Raw genomic sequence first — 24,640 nt, 5'->3', positions numbered from 1 at the left:
CTTCTCCACTCATTATTATTTTTTCTTTAGAATTGTTATAAATAACATTTCGTATTTGTCTTTTGGCATTTACGATAAAGACAGAGGATGAGATGGCTGGATGGCATCACTGACTCGATGGACATGAGTCTGAGTGAACTCCAGTAGTTGGTGATGGACAGGGAGGCCTGGCGTGCTGCGATTCATGGGGTCGCAAAGAGTCGGACACAGCTGAGCGACTGATCTGATCTGATCTGATCTGATAAAGACATACCTTTTTATTGTGCTTTGCTGTATTGGATTTTGCAGATACTGTGTTTTTTATGAATTAAAGATTTGTGGCAACCCTGCATCTAGCAAGCCCACTGGCACCATTTTTCCAACATTTGGTCGCATTATATCTCTGTGCCACATTTTAGTAATTCTCACAGTATTTCAAACTTTTTATTATTATTGAATTTGCTATGGTGATTTGTGATTTTTGTTGTCACTGTGGCAAAAAGATGACTTACTGAAAGCTCAGGTGAGGGTTAGCATTTTTTAGAAACAACATTTTTAAATTAATATATACATTTTTTTAAACATAATACTATTGCACACTTAATAGACTATAGTACAGCATAACCAGCTCTTTTTCTGAAGTATAATTGATTTAAAATATAATATTTTAAATCAGTTTCAGATATACAGCAAAGTGATTCAGGTATATACATGTATTTTTTCAGATTCTTTTCCATTGTAGATTATTACAAGATTGAATGTAGTTTCCTATGCAATAGAGTAAATCCTTATTGTTTATCTACTTTATATATCGTGGTGTGTTAACCTCAAACTAATAATTTATCCCTCACCAGCTTCTCCATCACGTTTGGAAACCATAAGCTTGTTTTCTATGTCTGTGAGTCTGTTTCTGTTTTGTAAGTAACTTCATTTGTATTACTTTTTAGATTCCACATGTAAGTAATACCACATCTGTCTTTGTGTGATTTACTTCTCTCGGTATGATTGATAATCTCTAGGTCCATCCATGTTGCTGCAAATGGCGATATTTCATGATTTTTTATGGCTGAGTAGTATTCCATTGTGGATATCTATCACATCTTCTTTATCCAGTCATCTGTTGAATGGACATTGCTTCTGTGTCTTGTCTATTGTAAATAGTGCTGCTGTGAACATTGGCTTAGTTTCATTGAGTTAGACAAGGCTGTGGTCCGTGTGATTAGATTGACTAGTTTTCTGTGATTATGGTTTCAGTGTGTCTGCCCTCTGATGCCTCTCTCAACATCTACGGTCTTACTTGGGTTTCTCTTACCTTGTACGTGGAGTATCTCTTCACAGCCACTCCAGCAAAGCGCACGTACTGGTCTTTTACCTTGGATGAGGGGTATCTCCTCACGCTGCCCCTCCTGACCTTGAACGTGGAGTAGCTCCTCTCAGCCCTCCTGCGCCCACACAGCCGCCACTCCTTAGACGTGGGGTTGCTCCTCTCGGCTGCCTCCCCTGACCTCGGGCGTGGGGTAGCTCCTCTCAGCCGCAGCCCCTGACCTTGGGTGAGGGGAAGCTCCTCTCAGCCATGCTTCTGTGCAGTCTGTCACAGCTGGCGTGCTTCTGCGCGGTCAAAGATGGAGCTCTATACAATGAGCAAAAACAAGACTGGGAGCTGATTGTGGCTCAGATCATGAACTCTTTATTGCCAAGTTCAGACTTAAATTGAAGAAAGTAGGGAAAACCACTAGACCATTCAGGTATGACCTAAATCAAATTCCTTATGATTATACAGTGGAAGTGATAAATAGATTTAAGGTACTATATCTGATAGATAAGAGTGCTTGATGAACTATGGACGGAGGTTCGTGACATTGTACAGGAGACAGGGATCAAGACCATCCCCATGGAAAAGAAATGCAAAAAAGCAAAATGGCTGTCTGGGGAGGCCTTACAAATAGCTGTGAAAAGAAGAGAAGCAAAAAGTAAAGGAGAAAAGGAAAGATATAAGCATCTGAATGCAGAGTTCCAAAGAATACCAAGAAGAGATAAGAAAGCCTTCCTCAGCGATCAATGCAAAGAAATAGAGGAAAAAAACAGAATGGGAAAGACTAGAGATCTCTTCAAGGAGATTAGAGATACCAAGGGAACATTTCATGCAAAGATGGGCTCGATAAAGGACAGAAATGGTAGGGACCTAACAGAAGCAGAAGATATTAAGAAGAGGTGGCAAGAATACACAGAAGAACTGTACAAAAAAGATCTTCACGACCCAGATAATCACGATGGTGTGATCACTTGCCTAGAGCCAGACATCCTGGAATGTGAAATCAAGTGGGCCTTAGAAAGCATCACTACGAACAAAGCTAGTGGAGGTGATGGAATTCCAGTTGAGCTATTTCAAATCCTGGAAGACGATGCTGTGAAAAGTGCTGCGTTCAATATGCCAGCAAATTTGGAAAACTCAGCAGTGGCCACAGGACCAGAAAGGTCAGTTTTCATTCCAATCCCAAATAAAGGCAATGCCAAAGAATGCTCAAACTACCGCACAATTACACTCATCTCACATGCTAGTAAAGTAATGCTCAAAATTCTCCAAGCCAGGCTTCAGCAATACGTGACCTGTGAACTTCCAAATGTTCAAGCTGGTTTTAGAAAAGGCAGAGGAACCAGAGATCAAATTGCCAGCATCTGCTGGGTCATGGAAAAAGGAAGAGTTCCAGAAAAACATCTATTGATTTGAGATTTATCTAGTTCCTGTATTTACTTTCAGCGCTACCTGGTTTTGGCATTTGGCATCAGTGAAAGATGTAGACTCTGGAATTGTTTTGTTTATTTTTGTCTGTTGAGTATATTATGATTGGAAGAACCAATAAGTTGGAAAGGGTAACACAAAAATCATTTAAGTATTAATCTTTGATTGAACCCTATAAATTTATAAATTGATCTGTATGTATGGATGAGAATTAACAAACATTCATTGCTGAGGTTTTTTAGCATTTAACCACTTTATCATTAATTTTGGACTTTTTTTTATGTGGCTGTAATAATTGTACCCACATATTGAATGTAGGTGGTTAAGATCTAATCCATGTGTTCATAATGCATTTCTTAGCAACCATCAGTGTTCTTTTTGGAGCTGTGTTTTTAAGAGCCAGTGCAGCATTGAGGAGAATGTTTAAAGATATCTTTTTCTATTAATATAGCACAAGAAGTAACATAGATTGCAATAGTTTTGACACTTTCTACATTACTACAGACCCAAATTAAAGGGTTTACATTTGCTCCAGTATTTAACATCATTATGCTGTCAACAGTTTTTCCCAATCTCACCAACACGTTAGACATTATGAATTTTCCTTGTATATTAAGCCTCAATTGGAGTTATTTTTTTAATTTATATTTTTATATGAATTTCATAAAAAATTATGCAACATTTCACAGGTACTAATTATATTTCACAGTTCTTCTTTAAAAGTGGTAACTGTTTATTTCCACCTTAATGATAAAATAGTTGCAAATATATACTAATTAATTTACCAGGTCAACACTTGTCACCTTACCCTTTTTTCACTTCCCAGTCCTCTGTAATAACACTCCTTAGTAGAATTTTCTGTGATGATGGGAGTGTTTTATATTTGCACTATCTGATATGAAAGCCATTAAAGTGCAACTGAGGAACTGAATTTTTAACTTAATTAATTAAAATTTAGTCACATATGGCTAGAGGCTACTGTATTAGTCAGCACAGCTCTATAATCTCTACCATCCCAGTAAACTGCTCTTGCAGTTACCTATTTCCACACGTTTCCAAGTCCCATCAATATGTTTTGTCTGTTAGCCTCTTCAATCTTTCTCTGACATTTGATTGATTGTCCTTATTTTGCAAACCTTTTCCTTCATTCTCTCCTGATTCATAGTCTTCCTTATTGTCACTTTATGACTGATATTGATGTTTTTAGGTGTCTACTTTGGACTGTCTTTTCATTCTTGCATTATACATTCTCTCAGAACTGACTCTTAACTATTCATTCAACATTTACTGAATATCTACTCGATCAGATACTGGAGCAGGAAAGAACTTACCCTTTCTTCTAGGTCCTTCCCTTGCCTCAGCTCGCTTTAGTGCTGAAGATAAGATCTCTCTTCCTCCTCTGTTTCCTTCTCCTAAGGGCTAGACTCAGTACGTCACTTCCTTTTGACAGGTGCCTCAAATTACATATTGGGCTTCCCTGATAGCTCAGTTGATAAAGAATCCACCTGCAATGCAGGAGATCCCGGTTGGATTCCTGGGTCAGGAAGATCCCTTGGAGAAGGGAAGGGCTGCCCACTCTAGTATTCTGGCCTGGAGGATTCCATGGACTATATAGTCCATGGGGTCGCAAAGAGTTGTCCTAGGCGAATGAGTGAGTTTCACTTTAACGCACTCAATTAAAGTGAGTTTCACTTTAATTGAATTACATATTAGGTACTGACCTTATCTCCCATTCCTAGTTCCCTCCCCGTTGAAATAAAACCTTCTACCCATGAGTTTTTATGTTATTATATCCATATTGCTTCTTAATTACTCTTAATGAAGCCTCTAATCTCATCTTTTTTTAACACATCATGTGACATTCATAGTTCCAGTTCTCAGGAACCCCATAGCATTGATTCCTAACCATTCTTTCCTTGATGTATCAAAAGGATCCACTTCCAGCTTCCCTCATAGCTCAGTTGACAAAGACTCCGCCTGCAATGCAAGAGACCCCAGTTTGATTCCTGGGTCAGGAAGATACACTGAAGAAGGGATAAGCTACCCACTCCAGTATTCTTGGGCTTCCCTTGAGGCTCAGCTGGTAAAGAATCCACCTGCAATGTGGGAGACTTGGGTTCCATCCCTGGGTTGGGAAGATTCACTGGAGAAGGGAAAGGCTACCCACTCCAGTATTCTGGCCTGGAGAATTCCATGGACTTTATAGTCCATGGGGTCACAAAGAGTCAGATATGACTGAGCAACTTTCACTTTCTTCTCACCTTTTCCTGCTCGTAGATTTTTATGTGTTTGCTAACTGTTTACAGGTTGAGATCTAAGCTCCTTAAAAGAAAGCTTTTCATGGCCTACTTTGAGAGTGAGCATGCTTTAAGCTATGCCAAGCCAATTGAATTTCTCCAAAATGCTGTTTCATTTTCCTCCTCCATATTTTCCTAACACGAACTCCTCATGTTTAAAGAATTGGTTCTTGAGATGGTGAATGTGGTCTTCATGTTGATTTTTTTTCAATGTGTACATAGTTAATGTCAGTAGAAAGTGGAGGATGACTTGAGATAAAACTAAAACCAAAATAAAAGCATTAATGATATAATTTTAAATATAGTCATTGATGTTAGAAATATAATTGGATGTTAAACATTAAAGAAGTTATAATACCATTTTCTAATACTCCCTTCTCTAGACAAAGCTAGAATGTTTTTTCTTTTTCCATCATCAGCATCACTATTTTTAACATACATTAAATGCTTCCTGTAGAGCAGGCACTATACTGAGTGCTCCTTATTACCTCAGTCCTTACAACAGCATAGTTAGGTCTGTACGTACTGAAGCTGTGGCACAGGAGGTCGTAACTTTCCCTTGCTTGTTTTTCAGTTGTGTGATTGTCTCGTAGTCAATCAAAGTGGCTTGTATCATTTTGCATTCCCACCAGCAATGAATGAGAGTTCCTACTGCTCTGCATTCTCACTAGAAATTGGGGTTGTCATTGTTTGGGATTTTAACAATTCTAATGGGTGTGTAGTGGTATCTCCTTTCATCATTATTTTAATTTTCAGTACCCTTAATGACATACGATGTTTGAACATCTTTTCATTTGCTTATTTGCTATCTAAATGTTTTCTTTGGTTAGGTTTGGCTCTTTTGCCCATTTTTAAAATTGGACTTGTTTTTATTATTGAGTTTTAAGAATTTGTTTGTGTATCTTGGATACCAGTATTTTGTCGGATATATGCTTTGCAGTGATTTTTCTCCCAGTGTGTAACTTGTCTGTTTGCTCTTTTAACATTGTCTATCCCAGTGATATTTTTAATTTTAATGAAATCCATTTTTTCTTTCTTGGAATATACTTTTGGTGTTATCACCCAGATTTTTTCTTCTGTTTATCTTCTAGAAGAATTATAGTTCCGTATTTTACATTTAGGTCTATAGTCCATTGTGAGTTAATCTCTGTCTAGATTTTGCACATAAACGGTCAGTTCCTCCAGCACCATTAGATGACTAGTCTTTCTTTTTGAATTGCCTTTGCTCCCTTATCAAAGATCAGTTGCAATTTGTATGAATCTATTTCTGGCCTCTTTATTCTGTACAACGGATCTCTTTGTTCTTTTGATAATACCGTACAGTCTTGATTACTGTGGCTTTATAGTAAGTTGAGCGTCAGTTCTGTGACTTTGTTGTTTTTCTTTAATACTGTGTCGACCATTCTGGATCTTTTGCCTTTCCATATAGACTTTAGAAGCAGTTTGTTAATAATCCACAAGATTACTTGTTGCGATTTTGGTGTAGTGACTGTTGAATTTGTAGATCAAGTTGGGAAGAACCGATATCTTAACAATAGTGAGTTTTCTTATCCATGAATGTAGACTATATCTCCATTTACAAACATTTACATAGATATCACAGGTTCAGTTCCAAACCGCTGTAATAAAGCAGATATCATAATAAAGCAAGTCACATGAATTTTTTGGTTTCCCAATGCATATAAAAGTTATAGTCTATTAAGTGTGCAGTGGCCGTATGTCTATAAAAAACAGTGTGCCTAGCTAATTAAAAATACTTTATTGCTAAAAAATGCTAGCCTTTGGTGAGCCTAAATCTTTTTGTTGGTGAAGGATTTGAAATATTGTATGAATTACTAAAATGTGACACAGTGAGCAAATGCTCTTGGAAAGAGGAGCCAGTAGCCCTGCTTGGTGCAAGGCTGCCATAAACATTCAGTTTATTAAAAAACACTGCAAACAAAGCACAGTAAAGCAAAGTGCAATAACATGACGTATGCTGAAATTTATATCTTCTTTGATTTATGTCATTAGTGCTTTATAGTTTTTCTCATATAGATCATGTATCTGTTTTGTTAGATTTATACTAACTTTTTTCAGTGCTGTGTTGTTTTTAATTTCAAATTACAATCATTCATTTTTAGTATATAGGAAGCAATTGACATTTGTGTATTAACCTTATGTCCTACAATTTTGCTCTAATTACTTATTAGTTCCACTAATTTTTTGATCAGTTTGGGATTTTCTACACAGCAGTGTCACCTGCAAACAAGGAGAGTTTTATTTTTCTGTTCATAATTGGTACACCTTTTCTTGTCTTATTGCATTAGCTGTGTTCGGTGCACTGTTGAATAGTTTTTAAAGGGGATACCCTCATTTCCTGTCTTGGGAGAAGGGACTATATTTTCTTACCATGATTTAGCAATAAGGTTATTGTAGATATTTTTTTAAATCAAGTTGAGGAAGTTCTTTATCCCTAGTTGGACAGAGAGTTTTGTTATAAATGAATGTTGGATTTTTTTCAAATGCTTCTCTGCGTCTATTGATATGATCATGTGGTTTTTCTTTTCTAGCATATTTTTCATTGTCTAGCATAATATGGATTGTATTAATTGATTTTCAGGTGTTGAAACAACCTTGCATAACTGGAGTAAATCCCACTTGGGTGTTATGTATGGTGGTGGTGGTGATTTAATTGCTAAATCATGTCTAACTCCTGTGACCCCATGGACTGTAGCCTGACAGGCTCCTCTGCCCAGGGGATTTTCCAGGCAAGAATACTGGAGTGGGTTGCCATTTCTTTCTTCAGGGTATCTTCCCAACCCAGGAATTGAATACCTGGGCCTACTGCTTTGCAGGATGATTCTTTACTGACTGAGCTATGAGGGAAGCCCCAGTTGTTAAGTATAATTCTTTTCATTGTATTTTGGGTTTGAGAATTTTTTGGTATCTATGTTTATGAAAGATACAGGTTTGTAACTTTTCTTCTAGTAATGGCTTTGGTTTTGGTAGTAGGGTATGCTGACCTCACAGAACACCAGGAAATGCTCCCTCTGCTTCTGTTTACTAGCACTGATTATAAAGAATTGGCATCACTCTTTTAATGTTTGGTAATAAGCATCTGAATGCAGAGTTCCAAAGAACAGCAAGGAGAGATAAGAAAGCCTTCCTCAGCGATCAATGCAAAGAAATAGAGGAAAACAACAGAATGGGAAAGACTAGAGATCTCTTCAAGAAAATTAGAGATACCAAGGGGACATTTCATGCAAAGATGGGCTCAATAAAGGACAGAAATGGTATTGACCTAACTGAAGCAGAAGATATTAAGAAGAGGTGGCAAGAATACACAGAAAAACTGTATGATCTTCACAACCCAGATAATCATGATGGTGTGATCACTCACCTAGAGCCAGACATCCTGGAGTGTGAAGTCAAGTGGGCCTTAGAAAGCATCACTACGAACAAAGCTAGTGGAGGTGATGGAATTCTGGTTGAGCTCTTTCAAATCCTGAAAGATGATGCTGTGAAAGTGCTGCACTCAATTTGCCAGCAAATTTGGAAAACTCAGCAGTGGCCACAGGACTGGAAAAGGTCAGTTTTCATTCCAATCCCAAAGAAAGGCAATGCCAAAGAATGCTCAAACTACCACACAATTGCATTCATCTCACACGCTAGTAAAGTAATGCTCAAAATTCTCCAAGCCAGGCTTCAGCAATACGTCAACCATGAACTTCCAGATGTTCAAGCTGGTTTTAGAAAAGGCAGAGGAACCAGAGACCAAATTGCCAACATCCGCTGGATCATCGAAAAAGCAAGAGAGTTCCAGAAAAACATCTATTTCTGCTTTATTGACTATGCCAAAGCCTTTGACTTTGTGGATCACAATAAACTGTGGAAAATTCTGAAAGAGATGGGAATACCAGACCACCTGACCTGCCTCTTGAGAAATTTGTATGCAGGTCAGGAAGCAACAGTTAGAACTGGACATGGAACAACAGAGTAGTTCCAAATTGGAAAAGGAGTTCGTCAAGGCTGTATATTGTCACCCTGTTTATTTAACTTATATGCAGAGTACATCATGAGAAATGCTGGGCTGAAGAAGCACAAGCTGGAATCAAGATTGCCGGGAGAAATATCAATAACCTCAGATATGACACCACCCTTATGGCAGAAAGTGAAGAGGAACTAAAAAGCCTCTTGATGAAAGTGAAAGAGGAGAGTGAAAAAGTTGGCTTAAAACTCAGCATTCAGAAAACGAAGATCATGGCATCTGGTCCCATCACTTCATGGGAAATAGATGGGGAAACAGTGTCAGACTTTATTTTTTGGGGAGCTCCAAAATCACTGCAGATGGTGACTGCAGCCATGAAATTAAAAGACTTACTCCTTGGAAAAGTTATGACCAACTTAGATAGCATATTGAAAAGTAGAGACATTATTTTGCCAACAAAGGTCCGTCTAGTCAAGGCTATGGTTTTTCCTGTGGTCATGTATGGATGTGAGAGTTGGACTGTGAAGAAAGCTGAGCGCCAAAGAATTAATGCCTTTGAACTGTGCTGTTGGAGAAGACTCTTGAGAGTCCCTTGGATTGCAAGGAGATCTAACCAGTCCATTCTGAAAGAGATCAGCCCTGAGATTTCTTTGGAAGGAATGATGCTAAAGCTGAAACTCCAGTACTTTGGCCACCTCATGCGAAGAGTTGACTCATTGGAAAAGACTCTGATGCTGGGAGGGATTGGAGGCAGGAGGAGAAGGGGACGACAGAGGATGAGATGGCTGGATGGCACCACTGACTTGATGGACGTGAGTCTGAGTGAACTCCGGGAGTTGGTGATGGACAGGGAGGCCTGGCGTGCTGCGATTCATGGGGTCACAAAGAGTCGGACATGACTGAGCGACTGAACTGAACTGAACTGAATTTATCAGCAAAACCAGTTGGGCTTAGTGCTTTCTGTTTTGGAAGTTATTAATCGTTAATTGAATTTCTTTCATAGTAAAAGCCTATTTAGATTATGTATTTTTTCTTGTTTGAGTTTTGCTAGACTATTTTTCGAGAAATTGGTTCATTTCATCTGATTTATCAAATTAGTGGGCATAGAGTTATCATAATATTCCTTTATTATAAATGCTTGAAAGGTGAATAGTGGTGACCCCATTTCAATTTGATATTAATAATTTGTGTCTTTGCTCTTTTTTTCTTAATTAGCCTGGCTAGAAGTTTATCAATTCTATTAATCTTTTCAAAGAACCAGTTTTTGGTTTTGTTGATTTTCTAATTTTCTTTTCTTAATTTCATTGATCTCTGCTATAATTTTTATTATTTCTCCTACTCTGCATTTAATTTGCTCTTCTTTTTCTAGTATCCTAGCTTATTACATTATTTATTCTATATCTTCTTTGCTAACATTCATTTAATGCTATAAATTTTCTCTGAGCACTGTTTTTGATACATCTCACAAATTCTGATGTTATATTTTGAACATATTTTTAAATTTCTGTTGAGACAACTTCTTTGATTTGGGTGTTATTTATCAATAGCAGTATGTTGTTTAATGGAGCTTCCCAGATAGCGCTAGTGGTAAAGAACCTGCTTGCCAACGCAGGAGATGTAAGTGATGCGAGTTCAATCCCTGGGTCGGGAAGATCCCCTGAAGGAGAGTATGGCAACCCACTCCAGTGTTCTTGCCTGGAGAATCCCATGGACAGAGGAGCCTGACAGGCTACAGTCCATAGGATTGCAGAGTTGGACACAACTGAAACGTCTTAACATGCACGCACATACGTTGTTTAATCTCCAAATATTTGGGGATTTTTCTAGCTATCTTTCTTTGCAATTTTAGCTTAATTCCTCTGTGGGCTGAGAGCATACTTCTTTTAAATTTGCTAAGGCATGTTTTATGGCCTGAAATGTGGTCTGTCTTGATGCATGCTCCATGTGAGCTTAAGAAGAATGTGTACAAGTTTCACATTGTACACATTCAATTTGTGTACAAATTGTACAATCTGTACAATCAGATTCACATTAAGATTTCTGCAAGGGCTGAACTTACTGTGGACACTCCAAGGGAGAATCTCTTTCTTGGCCTTTTCCAGTTTCTGGAGGCTACCTGTACTCTTTGGCTGGTAGGGTAGCTCCCTCCTTGTACCCTACGACTATCTTTAAAAGCCATCACTCAACTTCTGTTTCTGTGATCACATTTCCTCTTTTTCTGCATTTTGTTTTTAAGAACGTATGTGATTGCATTTACCTGGATAATCCAGGATAATCTCTCCTTCTCAAAATCCTTAATATAAACACACCTGTAAGGTCTCCTGTACCATGTGAGGTAACATATCCGTGGTTCCAGGAATTAGGATGTGAACATCTTGGCTGTGGGGTTGGAGGATGTTCTTCAGTTCACCACGGTAGTAGAGTCTGGATTTGAACTTGATATACCTGCTCTTGGAGCCACTTCTGTGCTCTTTCTGGCTTCCCTGTCACCTTCCACATCTAGTAGCTCCTCTATGGTGTATTTTACTAGTCTGTGTTTACCTTTACCATTAGGATGTGTCTCTCCTGAAACAGGACACATCCTTTTAAACCAAATGAATTCAGATCAAGGAAATTACGTGGAATCTTGAGGTATCAGCAACAGAGAAAAGAATTGTTTTTGATTCCTCAGTCTTTTAAGGCTGTGTGTGTGTCTGACTTTTGCAGTTTATTCATTTACCTCCTAATATTAATATAAATTATAAATTAAGTGCTAAGATAAGTATACACATATTTACCTAAATTCAAGTAGTTTCCTGTGGCTAATGGCTGTGTAATTGCTATGATTCCACCAAACTACTATTATGGAACTGTAATATATATCCTAAAGATGTTTGTCTGAGATGAAAATTCGAACAACTCATTTTGCCTTAAGTTTTGGTTTCTCTTTTTGTGGGAACAGAGGTAAGGACTAGAATGCTGTACATTTTAGAGAAGTTTTATATCAGAGTTTGTTATGCCAAATAGTCTTGCTTCAGTCACTGGACAGCATAATTAATAGTAAAAAGTTTTGGTAGTTTATCATGTCCTTTTATTCCTGGAAGCACTTTATGAGCCTTCAGCTATTAACACAACTATAGTCAGATACTGTGTGAAACCACATTTAGATAGTGTTTTCATTATGCTGGCAAATTTAACTACATTTCTGTGCGGTGTATGTGAGCCCCACCCAAACTTGAACCTGTTTCCATTTTGATGAGGTCCAATCAAGAGAAAAAGCAACAACAAAAAATCTTCCTGTGTGGCCTGTAGATATCAAGTCTGAAGATTATTAATACATTTCCAGCTTGGGACCACAAGCAAACAAACTCTTCCACAGATAACTACACCCTTCCTGTTTGGGACTGAGTTTACTGTGGAACAGATTTCGGAAATATGTTTCTGACCGTTGTGAATTTTATTTATAAAACTTTGGAGGGTGAGGTCCTTCCTTTAACAAAAAACTAATGATTTCCTGTCTAATGCCCAACCAGTGCATTTTAAGCAGTCTTTTTAGAAAATTTACCCTGTGGTACAGAATTACATTGCTTTGGGAAGTTCTGATTGTTCTTGTCAGCTAATGTACAAAAATTTGTCTTTTCAACGAATAATTCAAAAAGGATTTACAATCAAAAAATAAAACACAGCCTTTAAATGCTTTTATTGTCTCCAGAGTGAGAATAGTTTGCAGTTTAAATAAATGCATGAACACATTTTAAATACGGTTTTACTTTTGATATGCAAATCTGTACTACATTTATATTCTGTAAATATGCTAAATGAAAAGTTACAGTTATAGGTAAAACAGCAGATTTACATTAAAGAATTTGCAGGTTAATTCACAGTGTAACCTTATCCTCATCTAGTACATCTGCTATAAAGACGCCTATAAAATTTAGGCCACCCACAAAGTGGTCTGCTGAGGCCAATGGTTGATGTTAGAATGCTGTTATTATATGGGTTGACTGGTTTGGTAAGGAATTTACCTCCACTAAGACTGTAAAACACATCATGGTTCTGACTTCCCCCATGGGGACTGCATTGGCTTGACTTAGGTTAGATCCTCTGTGTTTGTTAGACCAGTTACTGTGCTCCATTGCCTTGACATCCTATGTAATATTATGCGGATGGTATACTGTTTCCTAAGTTGGTTTATTAGAGTAGTCAGTAATATTAATTCTGGGTCATGTAAACCTTGAGATAAACTGGAATAAACATTTGGTTTAAATATTCGAATTAAATTTAATGCCTATTAGGGGTAAATTTCGTTCACTATTCAGAAAAAATGTGTGTGTGTTTTAGTATTGAGATGGAGAAGGCAAACTGAGGATTTTATATATTTTAATTTCTGGGTCATTTGAAGAACTTATTCTTTGGGGCTTATGAATTATTTTCAAGAGCACGGAAGTGAATTTAGTATAATTTGGCAACCTAGTACTGAGAGGCAGAAACAAATATTCTTCTTTAAATAGCTATTTTAAGGGATTAAAAAAATATTGCAGACATTAAAAAATACAGCAGCAATCACCGTGACTAGCAGTGATCGTTTGAGGAATGAGAACTGTCATGAATGAAGCAATGTCTCAGATCACTTCTACAGTTTTAAAAAGTGAATAAAATTCTTTTTCAGAGAATGAACATGTTGATTGTTTTTGTTAAATTTGGAAAAATTAAAATTAAAACAGTACTTTTAAATCAGATAATTTGTATTTAATTTTCATGGAGACTTAACTAATTTTTCTTTAAATATATGAATTTACAGAGTATGAAAAATAGCATAGAAATCTAAAATGCATTTTGTGACTGCAAACTAAGGTTTAATGTGGAAAAAAATTAGCAGTTTTTAGACAGGAAATAATATTTGATTGCCATTGGTACAAATTATATATACACATTGAAATAAAATATTAAAATATATACATTAAAGTAGAAAATATATAGACATGTATACATGCATATACTATATATACATCTGTGTGTACACATGTGTATGTATGAACGTGTGTGTATAACATACTGTTTTGATCTGAACTCTGCCTTGGTGATTTTAAATATCAAATATTTATAACTTGAAAAGCTTTTTTCAGATAAATACTTTCAGCCTTCTTATAGTTGTTTGTTGTATACTAAACAGAATGTTGAATCTATCACCCGGTCATGATTCAAACAAATAATCGGAAGTTAGGGGCTTGTAATCATATTTCTTCCAAACAAGTAAATGAATAAAGCTATCAGCATGTCTTACCTAGCTGGTATTTGTTCTTAGTCCTCATTTCTAGTCTTATGTCCTATTGGTAGACTGCATTATGCTTGACAAATGCTATGCCTGACTTCTGTAGTCAGTGATGTGGTCTATCAGTGCTTTTCTGCTCATTCAACTTGCCAGCAAATCTCGAGAGAGAGTGGTTTAAATGGCCTTTGGCAGTAGTGTTTACTCAGAGTGAGAGGTTTTGTGTCTCCCTTTTAGATTTCAGTATCATAATTCTGTCTACTGAATCAGCTCAGTGTTTGGCTAATTATTCTTAGTAACCACAGTGTATTTATCTTTCTAGGTTTACCGACAAGACTGTGAAACTTTTGGGATGGTTGTGAAAATGCTGATTGAAAAAGATCCTTCATTAGAAAAGTCTATACAGTTTGCATTGAGACAGAATTTACATGAAATCGGTGAGCGGTGCGTTGAAGAACTCAAGCATTTTATTGCGGAGTATGACACCTCTAGTCAAGATTTTGGAGAGCCGTTTTAGATTGCTTTCTCAGGCAAAAAAAAAAATTTCTAGATTTTTTCCCCCTGGATTGTGTAAATCCTTAATATATGGAATTTTTGTGAAGAGAAATACTTTATGATAGTTGACCATATTTCCAATATCAAACATCTAAAATAGTCTGTTTAAGATATTTTAATTAGAATCTTTTTTATCTACATGTAGAGCCTTCTAATCCATACTTATCTTTTTTTTCCCTATCCTAAAACAATGGGTCAGTTAATTTTTCAAGCTTTCTTGAAAATGCAGTCCAAGATTTCTGTACTTACAGGACATGTCCTGCAGTCTTCCATTGTTAGGTGATCATCTGTTTGGTCACACTAGTGTAATTTATAGGTTAGAGTACATTCCACTTAAACATTTGTAGACTTTTTGCATTTCATAGTCAGTGATACCATGTGAAAATGTTACAATTCTGAGTTGTGTTTTATTGACTTGTTGCTTGCTTACCTTAGGCTTTGTAACTTTCAGTATGTTTAAGTATATTCAAATAAACTGAATACTTTGGTATCTTGGGAAATATTTGCTTTGAGGATAATTCTCATTGTGATAAAATAGAGCATTTAAATCTCTAAAAGACACCTCATAATAAAATCCTGTTTTCCAAGTAAATGAACTCAATGTCTTCTGTTAAAATAATCCTGAAACGCCTGACTAGTCTCACTGATGTGTGAGTCTTAAATATTATCACACAAAAGACTAACAGACTGGGAAATTGGAGATGAAAGATGAGGCCTATTTTAAAGTTGGATTTCTTTAAAAATTTCTAACCAAAAGAGAAAAATTTAGAATATGGGGGAAGTAGTGGAGTTCATTTTATCTGTAGGCGCATATTCCCCATCTCAAGAAAGAAAGTGATTGGTAACATATCCATAATTAAACACATTATGCCTTTGTTAATCTCTGTTTGTAATCCAACAGACTCTTGTTCTGCTGTCCCTTCTAGGGGCTCATAGCCCTCTACAAGTGTTTTTGAATGAAACAAAGAGTAGGCTGTAAGCCTAGCACATCTACCCTTCACCAAGCAGCCTGTGTAAACAATCCATGAGCGAGCCATCCACATCACGGGTTAGTTAAGAATCTAACTGGGACAATTAGGGGATTCCGCTCATTTCCTGATCACTTCCAGCTGCCCGGTGGCATTTAGCCAAATATGTAATTTCGTGGCATGTGTTTGGAAACTTTTAAAAATATTTGTTATTACTACCCAATTTCATTATCCTTCCATTCTTTTTCCATTCCACTCTCTCCTCAGTTGAATTTTGGCATTATTTTTAGTGGCCTCTATTGACTATATCTAAAGAGCTATACCAGAGTAGATAAAAATTCTATTAAAAGTAGAAATAGCGGTATAAATAATTTTAGTGGATCCTGTACTGTGTGCCTCAAAATATGCATTATGCCATTTCACAAGTTAAAAAACTAGTTGAAGGCAACAATTTATTAAGTTTCCTATATGAGATCACCTTGAATTTAGATATTGTACATAAGTCAAAACTAAACCCTATGTATCATCTTTGGTATTCTTCCCTAATGTGAAAAGTAGTTTTATCTGTTACCTACATTAGAAAGATTAAGAAAGTACTGATTTGTTTCTAACACCCATTTTTTCTTCTTAAATATTCTAATTCCAGGATTCATTTCCTCAAGTCAAGATGTCACAAGTTTAAAAATAAAACCTGAGACTCAACTACCTTGAGACAAAGGAGTTGTTTACTTTGTTGAACTTCACTAAACTAGAGAAATTTTACTCACAGATGCATTTAAATATAGGTTCAGTGGATACTTTCTTTTCCCCTCTCCCCAAATTACATTCAACATTTCACAGCTGTTTATAACTTGCCATCAGCATTATTCTGGTGCGCTTGTCAGTGTTAAATCTGTTTGTTTTATTTTTAAAGCTTTTTAAAGTTTTATTTTAGGATAGATGAATTCAGATACATGCCAGGGTATGTATGTTGCAAAATGTTCTTGATTAAAGAAATTTGTTTGTAAATTATCCATTGTTTTTGAGTATGCCCAATTGATGTGATAAAGTTTTGTCTTACCATAAAGCCTTGATGATCAACAGGGGGAAAGCAGATATTGTGAAGCTTTTGTGAACTTTAAAAGTACAAAATAAAGCAACCAGTTTTAAATAATTAGATCGTTTCTTTAAAAAAAAAAAAAACTGGCGTAAAGTGTTTTGCTTAAATGTAGATTTTTATTGCTCTCTACTGCAAGATTGCTTCTGAGTGTTCAGTTCACCTACTCAACACTACTCATCAGGATGGAGGATGTTTGAGGGTTGAGGAGCTATAATATTAACTTTGGTGACTTGGGAATCTCCGTGTCTGAGAAAGCAGTTAAGTGAGGTAAGATTGAGCACTGAGTCACATGCCTGTGTGCTAAGTCGCTCCAATCATGTCCAACTCTGTGCAGCCCTAAGGACTGGAACCCATCAATCAGACCCCTCTGTCCATAGGTTTCTCATAGGGATCAAATCTGTGTCTCTTCCATCTCCTGCTTTGGCAAGTGGGTTCTTTACCACTGTGCCACCTGGGAACCCCATTGAGCATACAGTAGTGCTCAATAATTGTGTAATTATGAATCTTGAGTTTCAGAGAATTACAGGATAAAATCCGACAGCCTTAGAGTAACCTCTGGAGTACAGGAAACGTGTTGTCTTTGTGACCCTGGTTCCTAGCATAGCTTGGAAAGTTGTAGGTCCTCCTACTTTCTGTGCTTTACAAAGCAAGTGACATTTGATCTCTGGGTCTTATTCAGGGAGAGAAGGGAAAGTATTGGAAGTTCAGGTTGGGGAAGACGATAGGGGATGAATGTAAGAAATGGTAGATTGAGAGCAGGAATATGAAGTGCTTTGAATCTTTTCTTTCCTACTTAAGATTTTTAAATAATTACCTTTGTATCAATATTTATTCTTGCCATAACCATTGATTTCTCATAGCCCCTCCGCCGCTTGCCAGCCATGAGCCAGTTCATAGACCCATAACCTCATCCCCTCAAGGGCAGGCCAGATCCCCTGAAGAAGGGACTCATGCTATAGTGCCTAAATATTCTGTAGTACTTTCAGCTTCACTTCACACCTTCTAAAGGGATCCTAAAGTCAAAGGAAAGCTCTGACAGTTTTTTGGCAACAACTTTGAAGATGGTGATCTGGTCATTCCTGAAGTATTCATGGTAGGCAATATTCAGCCAGCCACCCACGCAGCATTACATCTGTCACATTGCTCAGGCTGGCACCTGGAACTCCAGTGAGTAACGGCCACTCTTCTTGTCAGACTAAGGATTGTGGGTTAGCATTTCCTTCCTGCCAGTTCTCTCGAGAGCACTGATGTCACCCAATTCAGAAAGAAAAAGGGTGGGGCAAGAGCGGCTGGTAACTATAGTTAGCAGAATCTGTTCTTCCCTTTTCCCATGGTAATGGAATTGAAATTCACTCAGATGACTGCCTAATTAGGACTATGTTTTCTGTGTCCCTCTTGTCACAGGTGTAATCAAGTGACTTCTCTCCTGGGCTGGGACCGTTAGGACAGTGGATGTAACTCCTTCATGTTCTCTCTTACCCCTCCCTAAAGTAACAGGTTTAGCAGCCCAGCCTTAATTTGTTGCAGAGCCACAGACAGGAGATGCCTGGATCCCTGGGTGACCACATGGAGTACTGGACTGTCATGTAAAAAAGGAGTTAATGTCTATTATTTAAGCCACATTACTGGTTTTGGGTTAGCAGTCACCTTTTGCTCAAACTAATAGAAATGATATTTGAGGATTGGCTTTGCTGAAGTTTGCCTTCAGAAGGCTGTACCAGTTCTGTGTTTCCATCCTACAGTAATAATATATAATAATATAATACAATATAATAATCGTGGAGTAATGGGGACTGAGTTTACTTCAAGTTGTATTTAAAATGTCAGTTGGTGACATATTGCTAAGGCTGCATGCACATTTGTATAGCAGTAGGGACACCCTGCTTTTTCTAGCATGTTGTTTTTTGAGCTCTGCCCCCCATAGATGAATGAGTGTTCTAACGTTAGACCATTGTCACTGAAGTTTTAACTTTTGGTGGGGGGATGTTTTTTAAATTATCTTTTTAGAGATAACTGACGTATAACATATGTTTCGTGTGTGCAACCTTCTGTCCCTGCTTCCGTGTACTCCACAGTGTGCTCACCACCAAAGCGTTCGTTTCCATCCATTACCACACAGTAATACAGTGGCCTGCCCTGGTAGCTCAGCTGGTAAAGTACCTACAATGTGGGAGACCTGGGTTCGATCCCTAGGTCAGGAAGATCCCCTCGAGGAGAGCATGGCCACTCCAGTATTCTTGCCTGGAGAATTCCATGGACAGAGGAGCCTGGCGGGCTACAGTCCATGGGGTCGTGAAGAGTTGGACATGAGTGACTTAACACAGTACAAAATAGAAAATAACCACGCTTATAGACACTTGCTAGAAGAGGACACCTGAGGTCTTTCTCCACTGCCTAGGCTGCTCCTGTATGGTCATTTTTTTCTGGTTAGAACAGGTGTGAGGCGGGGAGGAGGAAAGGACAGAGTGATCCTGGCCAGCTGGCATGTGACCTTCAGGGCTACACTCTCTGGGAAGCCTGCTCCTGGCCCAGGACTCTGTTCCTGGGCTCCTGCTGGTGCCCCCTCTCAGGCTTTCTGGCTGAATCCCTGCTGTTGTCCTTGAGGGCAGCGAGGGTTCACTGAGAGGGTGAGGATCCAGCAGCCAGAAACAGTGTGCTGTCCCTGCATCCGTCTGATGGGAAGAGGCCACCCTTCATGACCAAGCTCTCAGGAAGACACACTGGCCAAATGGCTTCAGTGCCCTCAAGCAGACCCGGCGCCAGCGCCTGGCATGACCACACCCTCTGCTTGCCTGAGGCTGCTGAGGCCAGACCCGGGTCAGCCCCCAGAGGATGGGGCTATGTGGGAACGTTTGTATATGTGAGCGAGTGTGGAGGGCTGGGGTCGGGGTCGGGGGGAGAGAGGCAACAGTCCAGCTGAACCACAGCTCAGCAGGCCAAGGCATGTTTTGTGGTCAAGTGTTCAATTTCCCTTTCCTTTACTGGCCAGGACTGAACCTCAGCTGTGATGTGGGCTCAACCAGGGTGGCCTTCCACCACCACAGAGGGTGGGGATGGGGTGTGGCTCCTCAACACTGCAGGGCTTCCTCAACTAAGAGAGGGGAGTCATGTGTGAAAGTCACCTTTCCTTTCCAACACCCCAGGGGCCAAGAAGAGGCACCGTTTTTTTCAACATCTCATTCCCTGGGGCAGCTTGACCTCTACAAAGCCTACAGGGCTTGCCCCCATCCTGAGGTGCGAATGTTGAGTGAAGGGGTGACGCCCTGCAAGTGTGGGTAGGGCGTGGAATTGGTCCCCACCTTGTAGGAACTTCACATTTTAAAAACTTGGTATTCCGTTACTTCTGTAGAGTAGAATCAAGTGTAACATCAGATGTAGCTTAAAGTACATTCCAGGTTTAATATATTAAATTTAGGATTCAGAGAAGCACTGTTTTTCATTTATTTCACTATCTGAACCACATTAGAAGGCCCATTCTAGTGTTTTTAGATTCACAAACAACACTTTCACATGTTGTAAGCCAATGAGTATTTTTCTCTCACTTTACAATTAAGGGCTTGCCTAAGGTCATATAGCTGGAAGGGGCAGAGTCAGTGTTTTACCCATATCTTTCAACTTTTAAACTTGGTGTTCTTGAAAGAAGTGGAAGTTCAGTGGTCATTCAGAACTAGGTTCCAATGCTGACTCCAGGACACGCTAGCTGTTGGTATGTACACTTATGGTGTAATATGTTTGTGATGTTTATAATATGTTTGTTATATATAAAAATAACTTACAAAAAACTTCTGATAAAATCCTTGCTCAGTAGATTTTCACCTATACTCAGTCACTACTACCATCTATGTTGGTTTCTATGACTTCTGCTTTGGAGTTAATTTAGAAAACATCTTACAGGTTCATAAGACATGGTTGTTAAGGGGAAGGTAGGGTTACAGCCCCCACAGTTACCACATGGCCTGGAACTCAGCTCTTTGGTGTGGTACCTGGACCCATAGTGATTTGAGAAGTGTCATTTAAGTGGAATAAACCTGGTAATTCAGCTCTCCTATACTGGGAGCCAACATTAATTAAACAAAGTTAACACTTTTTCAGCTTTGCTTACAACATGTTCAGAGATTCCAGACTGCTACTAACTGCATTGTAGAAAAAAAAATCTTTTATCTTGGTAATTGGGGGAAAAATAAAACACAAGGGAGGAAAATGTCTTGTTTTCCATATTCTGTATGCCATTTCAGATTGCCTACTTAAAGGAAAAAGCCAACTTGCAGCATATGCACCTAGAGGGAGGTAAGCACTGCCAAACTTCATGCCCACTCAGAGTCGCAAGCATTAAAATGTAGAAAAGCACCAACCGTCTTTAAAGTTACCAACTCCCATGAGCCATGGTCTCTGAAGGACCATCCTGTCAGCAATCTTTGCCAAGTATGTTGGTAAATGAAGAGTCAAAAAGGGAAATGACACTTTATGCTGAGTGGGGTGACTTGCCTGCTGGCTGACCCAATAAATTCAGTTTGGTCTTCACAGAATACCAACGCTGGAAGGAAGCCTTTGAGATGGTTGAGCACCTCTCATTTTACAGAAATGGAAACTTGGCCACAGCACTCAACCCGCCTGAGATAATGAGAGAGGGGAGTCTCCTAACCCACATCCCCTGAATTCTAGAGTCCAGTGTGCTTTGCATCTCTCCATCATCAACTTCGTGGCAGCTTTATATTAGCCTAGTAATCACTTTTTCCAACATCAGGTGCTTTTAGTTTCTTGACCTAAAAATGTGAAAACAAGTATTAGCACTTAGGAGAACTACTTTCATGTTCTCGATGGTACTGTTTATGTTGTCTGGAATCAAGTGCTTCTGGAGAATGCAAGTTCCTTCTCAAGTTGCCCTAACAGCACCTTGCACATACGGCAGCAGGGATGTGAAATTTCTTTTGTAAAAAGAAGAGTTGAGGTTAAAATTGATCTCTCAAATGGGAATCTGACCAGCTAGCTTGGTCTGTTCAAACAAGACTGGCTGTAATCCTGGGAGCAAGTCTCTATACACATACCCCATCTTCCCTTTCCTCTACACTTCCTTTGTAAGCTGTGAAAGCCACCCTTCACCTTTCTTCCCCTAGTAAAGTCACTGCTATGATTTTGGCATAGAAATGCCAGAGCTCAGAGATGCAAAATTCAATTGTTCCTGCTTATTTCTCCAGTGAGCCTGGAAGCCTTCCTCGTGTGCTTTGAGAGCGAGCAGAAAACCCATGTGACTGTTCAGGAGCATGCCTTGTTAGAACGTTCCAAAGCACAGCTAGAGAATCTAACTAGGCAATTTTTTCATTTGACAAATTAAAAAGGCCTTTTTTATAATTGTGTTGCTAACATTAAATTTGATAATAAGGCTTGTAGTGGAATTTTTTTAAATCTCAGTAATTTTTCTTCCTTGAACATCAAAAAAAAAAAAGTCACATCTTTCTGTAAATAGTAATTAGTTGTGCCTCCTTTAGACAGCTCTAAGCGATGACTTCAAGTGCTTAAATTTATAACCCATGTGCTGACGGCAGGTTCATTTTGTTCAAAGGGCTTCAGAAATGTTTGAATTAGTTGCTAGCATTGAGAAGGTGGGAGACGTTTTACCAAAGTTCAAGTTCTTGGTTGCTTTTGGAAAGACTGAGGTTCTAGCGCTGCTTCTCTCGTCCATGGCAGTTGAGCGTGCCACAGGAGAGCGCGGCGGTCAGCCGAAGCCTGCCCACACCACGTGGACGGTGCCGTGCCCTGCACCCTCTGCACTCCCACAGCGCCTCCACGCCTGCTCTTACTTGCCTGGCCCGTCACCCAAGGACCACAGAGGGCAGGCCACATGCCACACGTGGACATCCAGCAGTCTTTGGTGCTCATCCCCATTTTACTTCTGTCTTACCGTGGCTTATGCTTTGTATCTAAAGTGAGTGCTGTGCTCAGTTGTGCACAACTCTTTCCGACCCTATGGACTGGGGCCCACCAAGTTCCTCTGTCCACGGAATTCTCCAGGCAAGAATACTAGAGTGGGTAGCCATTTCCCCCTCCAGGGGATCTTCCTGACCCAGGGATCGAACCCACATCTCCTGCACTGGCGGGTGGGTCCTTTACCACAAGCACCGCCAGACAGCAAATCTCTCCTTGCACTTCTGATACTTATTTAACTCAGGAACTAGAAAGCCGAGTGTCGAGAATATCAAGTGCATACACAAGGTGAGTCATTCTCTCTTATGAGTACTGAAAGCAGTTCCCATTGACTTTTATCAGCATCCCTCCACGGGCTGTGTGTGCTCCAGTTTGGTCTGAAGTGAGGAAAAATGCAATCATTGGGGTTCTGTTTCACCCATGTAGAGACTAGAGGCAGTGTTTTAGTATTTGATACTTATCTTGGGGCTAAATTTTAAGAGTTTTGTGATGGACCAAACATTTTGTTAATGAAATCTATGAACACCTTTTAGCAAAGGTAGGCCTAGTTTTCTAGCCTAATTCTTTACAGGACTGCAGGGCGGCTGCCTTTCTTTCTTCCTTTGTAGACAGTCTTCTTTGTTATTGCTATCAACCAAGATTTAAAAGCTTTAAAGCTTACATTATTATTGTGAATAAATATTTCTGCATTTCCTTAAATCTTCAGCAGTCTATATAACCCTTATGTAAGGAAATGAAGAAATGAATGGGGTGATTACTACGAGGAGCAAAAGCAACTAGGACTTGAAAACCACTGAGGACAGTGACTGCAGCTTACACCTGCCTTTCTCCAGGCCAAGTAAGGCTGAGCATTTCATTATCCATCCTTTCAAGGCAAAGGTCTTTTCTAAAAGGAGGCCCACTGTTTGCAGCAAAGGTTCTGAAAACATCTTTAAAATCTGGAAACTTGCTCCTCTGTCATGTGAGATCATGAGGGAACAAGCACCTGCATTGTAAATAAGGATCAGAAGATGGCCTTCTTGAGGAAAACTGGTGAGGGCCATCAAAGTTATAAGTGCATCACCCTTCTCCCAGTAACCATGCTACTCAGAATTTATGTGCATATGTGCCAATGAAGGATAAAGTGTCTATGAGAACACTGAAGCCCATCACCAAGGGACTGGTGAAATAAATTACAGTATATCCAAAAGGTAGACTACTATGAAGTCATTGCAAGAACACAGTGAGGTAGACCTATACACACTAAGGGGGAATAGCCACGTGTGAAGTGAGAAAAGCAGGTCTTAGCTGGTCTAGTTTCCTGCCATTTTAAAAAGCTACAGTAATGTAAATATGCTTTGAACAGCTGAAGGATGCACAACTAATGGGTAACAGTGGTTACCTCCAGGGAGGGGAACCAAGGGAAGCGGAGTGGAAAGGAGGCACTCCATGTCTTTCGCTTGTTTTAAACCATGTGCGTGCATTCTTTGCAATGCTGTTTTTAAAATGAATCAGAACAGGGAGATGATAATGAAGTTATTGAGAAAAGAGCTCTCCCCCACTGGCGTGTTTCTGAAGGGCTCTGTCTAGTCTGAATACCAAGCCTTGCCCTATCTAGGGGTGAGTACAGGGGATGCTGTTGACCGCTGGTTTTCCTACTGGATTCAGGGCTGCCCTCCCAGGGCCCAGCAGCTTTTCCCACACCAGTACACGTGGGCAGCTCTGCCTCTGTGCCTCAATTACTATTTCATACAAGCTAGCAGGGCAAGTGGACGTGCAGGAGTCAAACGCTGGTCTGCTAATGGTAGAACAGCAAGGCTACTCAAAGGAGCAAAATGAACATGATCTGGATGTGTTTGAAGAGATCTTGTTCAGAAAGGTCA

The 24,640-nt window shown here is 39.1% G+C and overlaps 1 protein-coding gene across 12 annotated transcripts in view; it reads left to right on the top strand.

Moving 5' to 3' along the window:
• PPHLN1 (periphilin 1) overlaps positions 1 to 16,910 on the top strand; it is a 171,882-nt gene extending 154,972 nt beyond the window's left edge. For 11 of the 12 annotated variants that reach the window (XM_019960775.2, XM_019960773.2, XM_070789252.1 and 8 more), the window contains one exon: positions 14,557 to 16,910. In XM_019960775.2, the coding sequence (XP_019816334.1) occupies positions 14,557 to 14,751 (195 nt within the window). In that variant the 3' untranslated portion in view covers positions 14,752 to 16,910. The remainder of the gene's footprint in view (positions 1 to 14,556) is intronic. The other variant, XM_019960772.2, reaches the window with a different exon arrangement.
• Positions 16,911 to 24,640: the final 7,730 nt, after the last annotated feature.

Source organism: Bos indicus, chromosome 5 (genome assembly GCF_029378745.1).
Source record: "Bos indicus isolate NIAB-ARS_2022 breed Sahiwal x Tharparkar chromosome 5, NIAB-ARS_B.indTharparkar_mat_pri_1.0, whole genome shotgun sequence".
Classification (NCBI taxonomy): Eukaryota; Metazoa; Chordata; class Mammalia; order Artiodactyla; family Bovidae; genus Bos; species Bos indicus.
The sequence above is the reverse complement of the archived record's forward strand: the minus strand, read 5'-3'. Positions and strand labels throughout refer to the sequence as shown.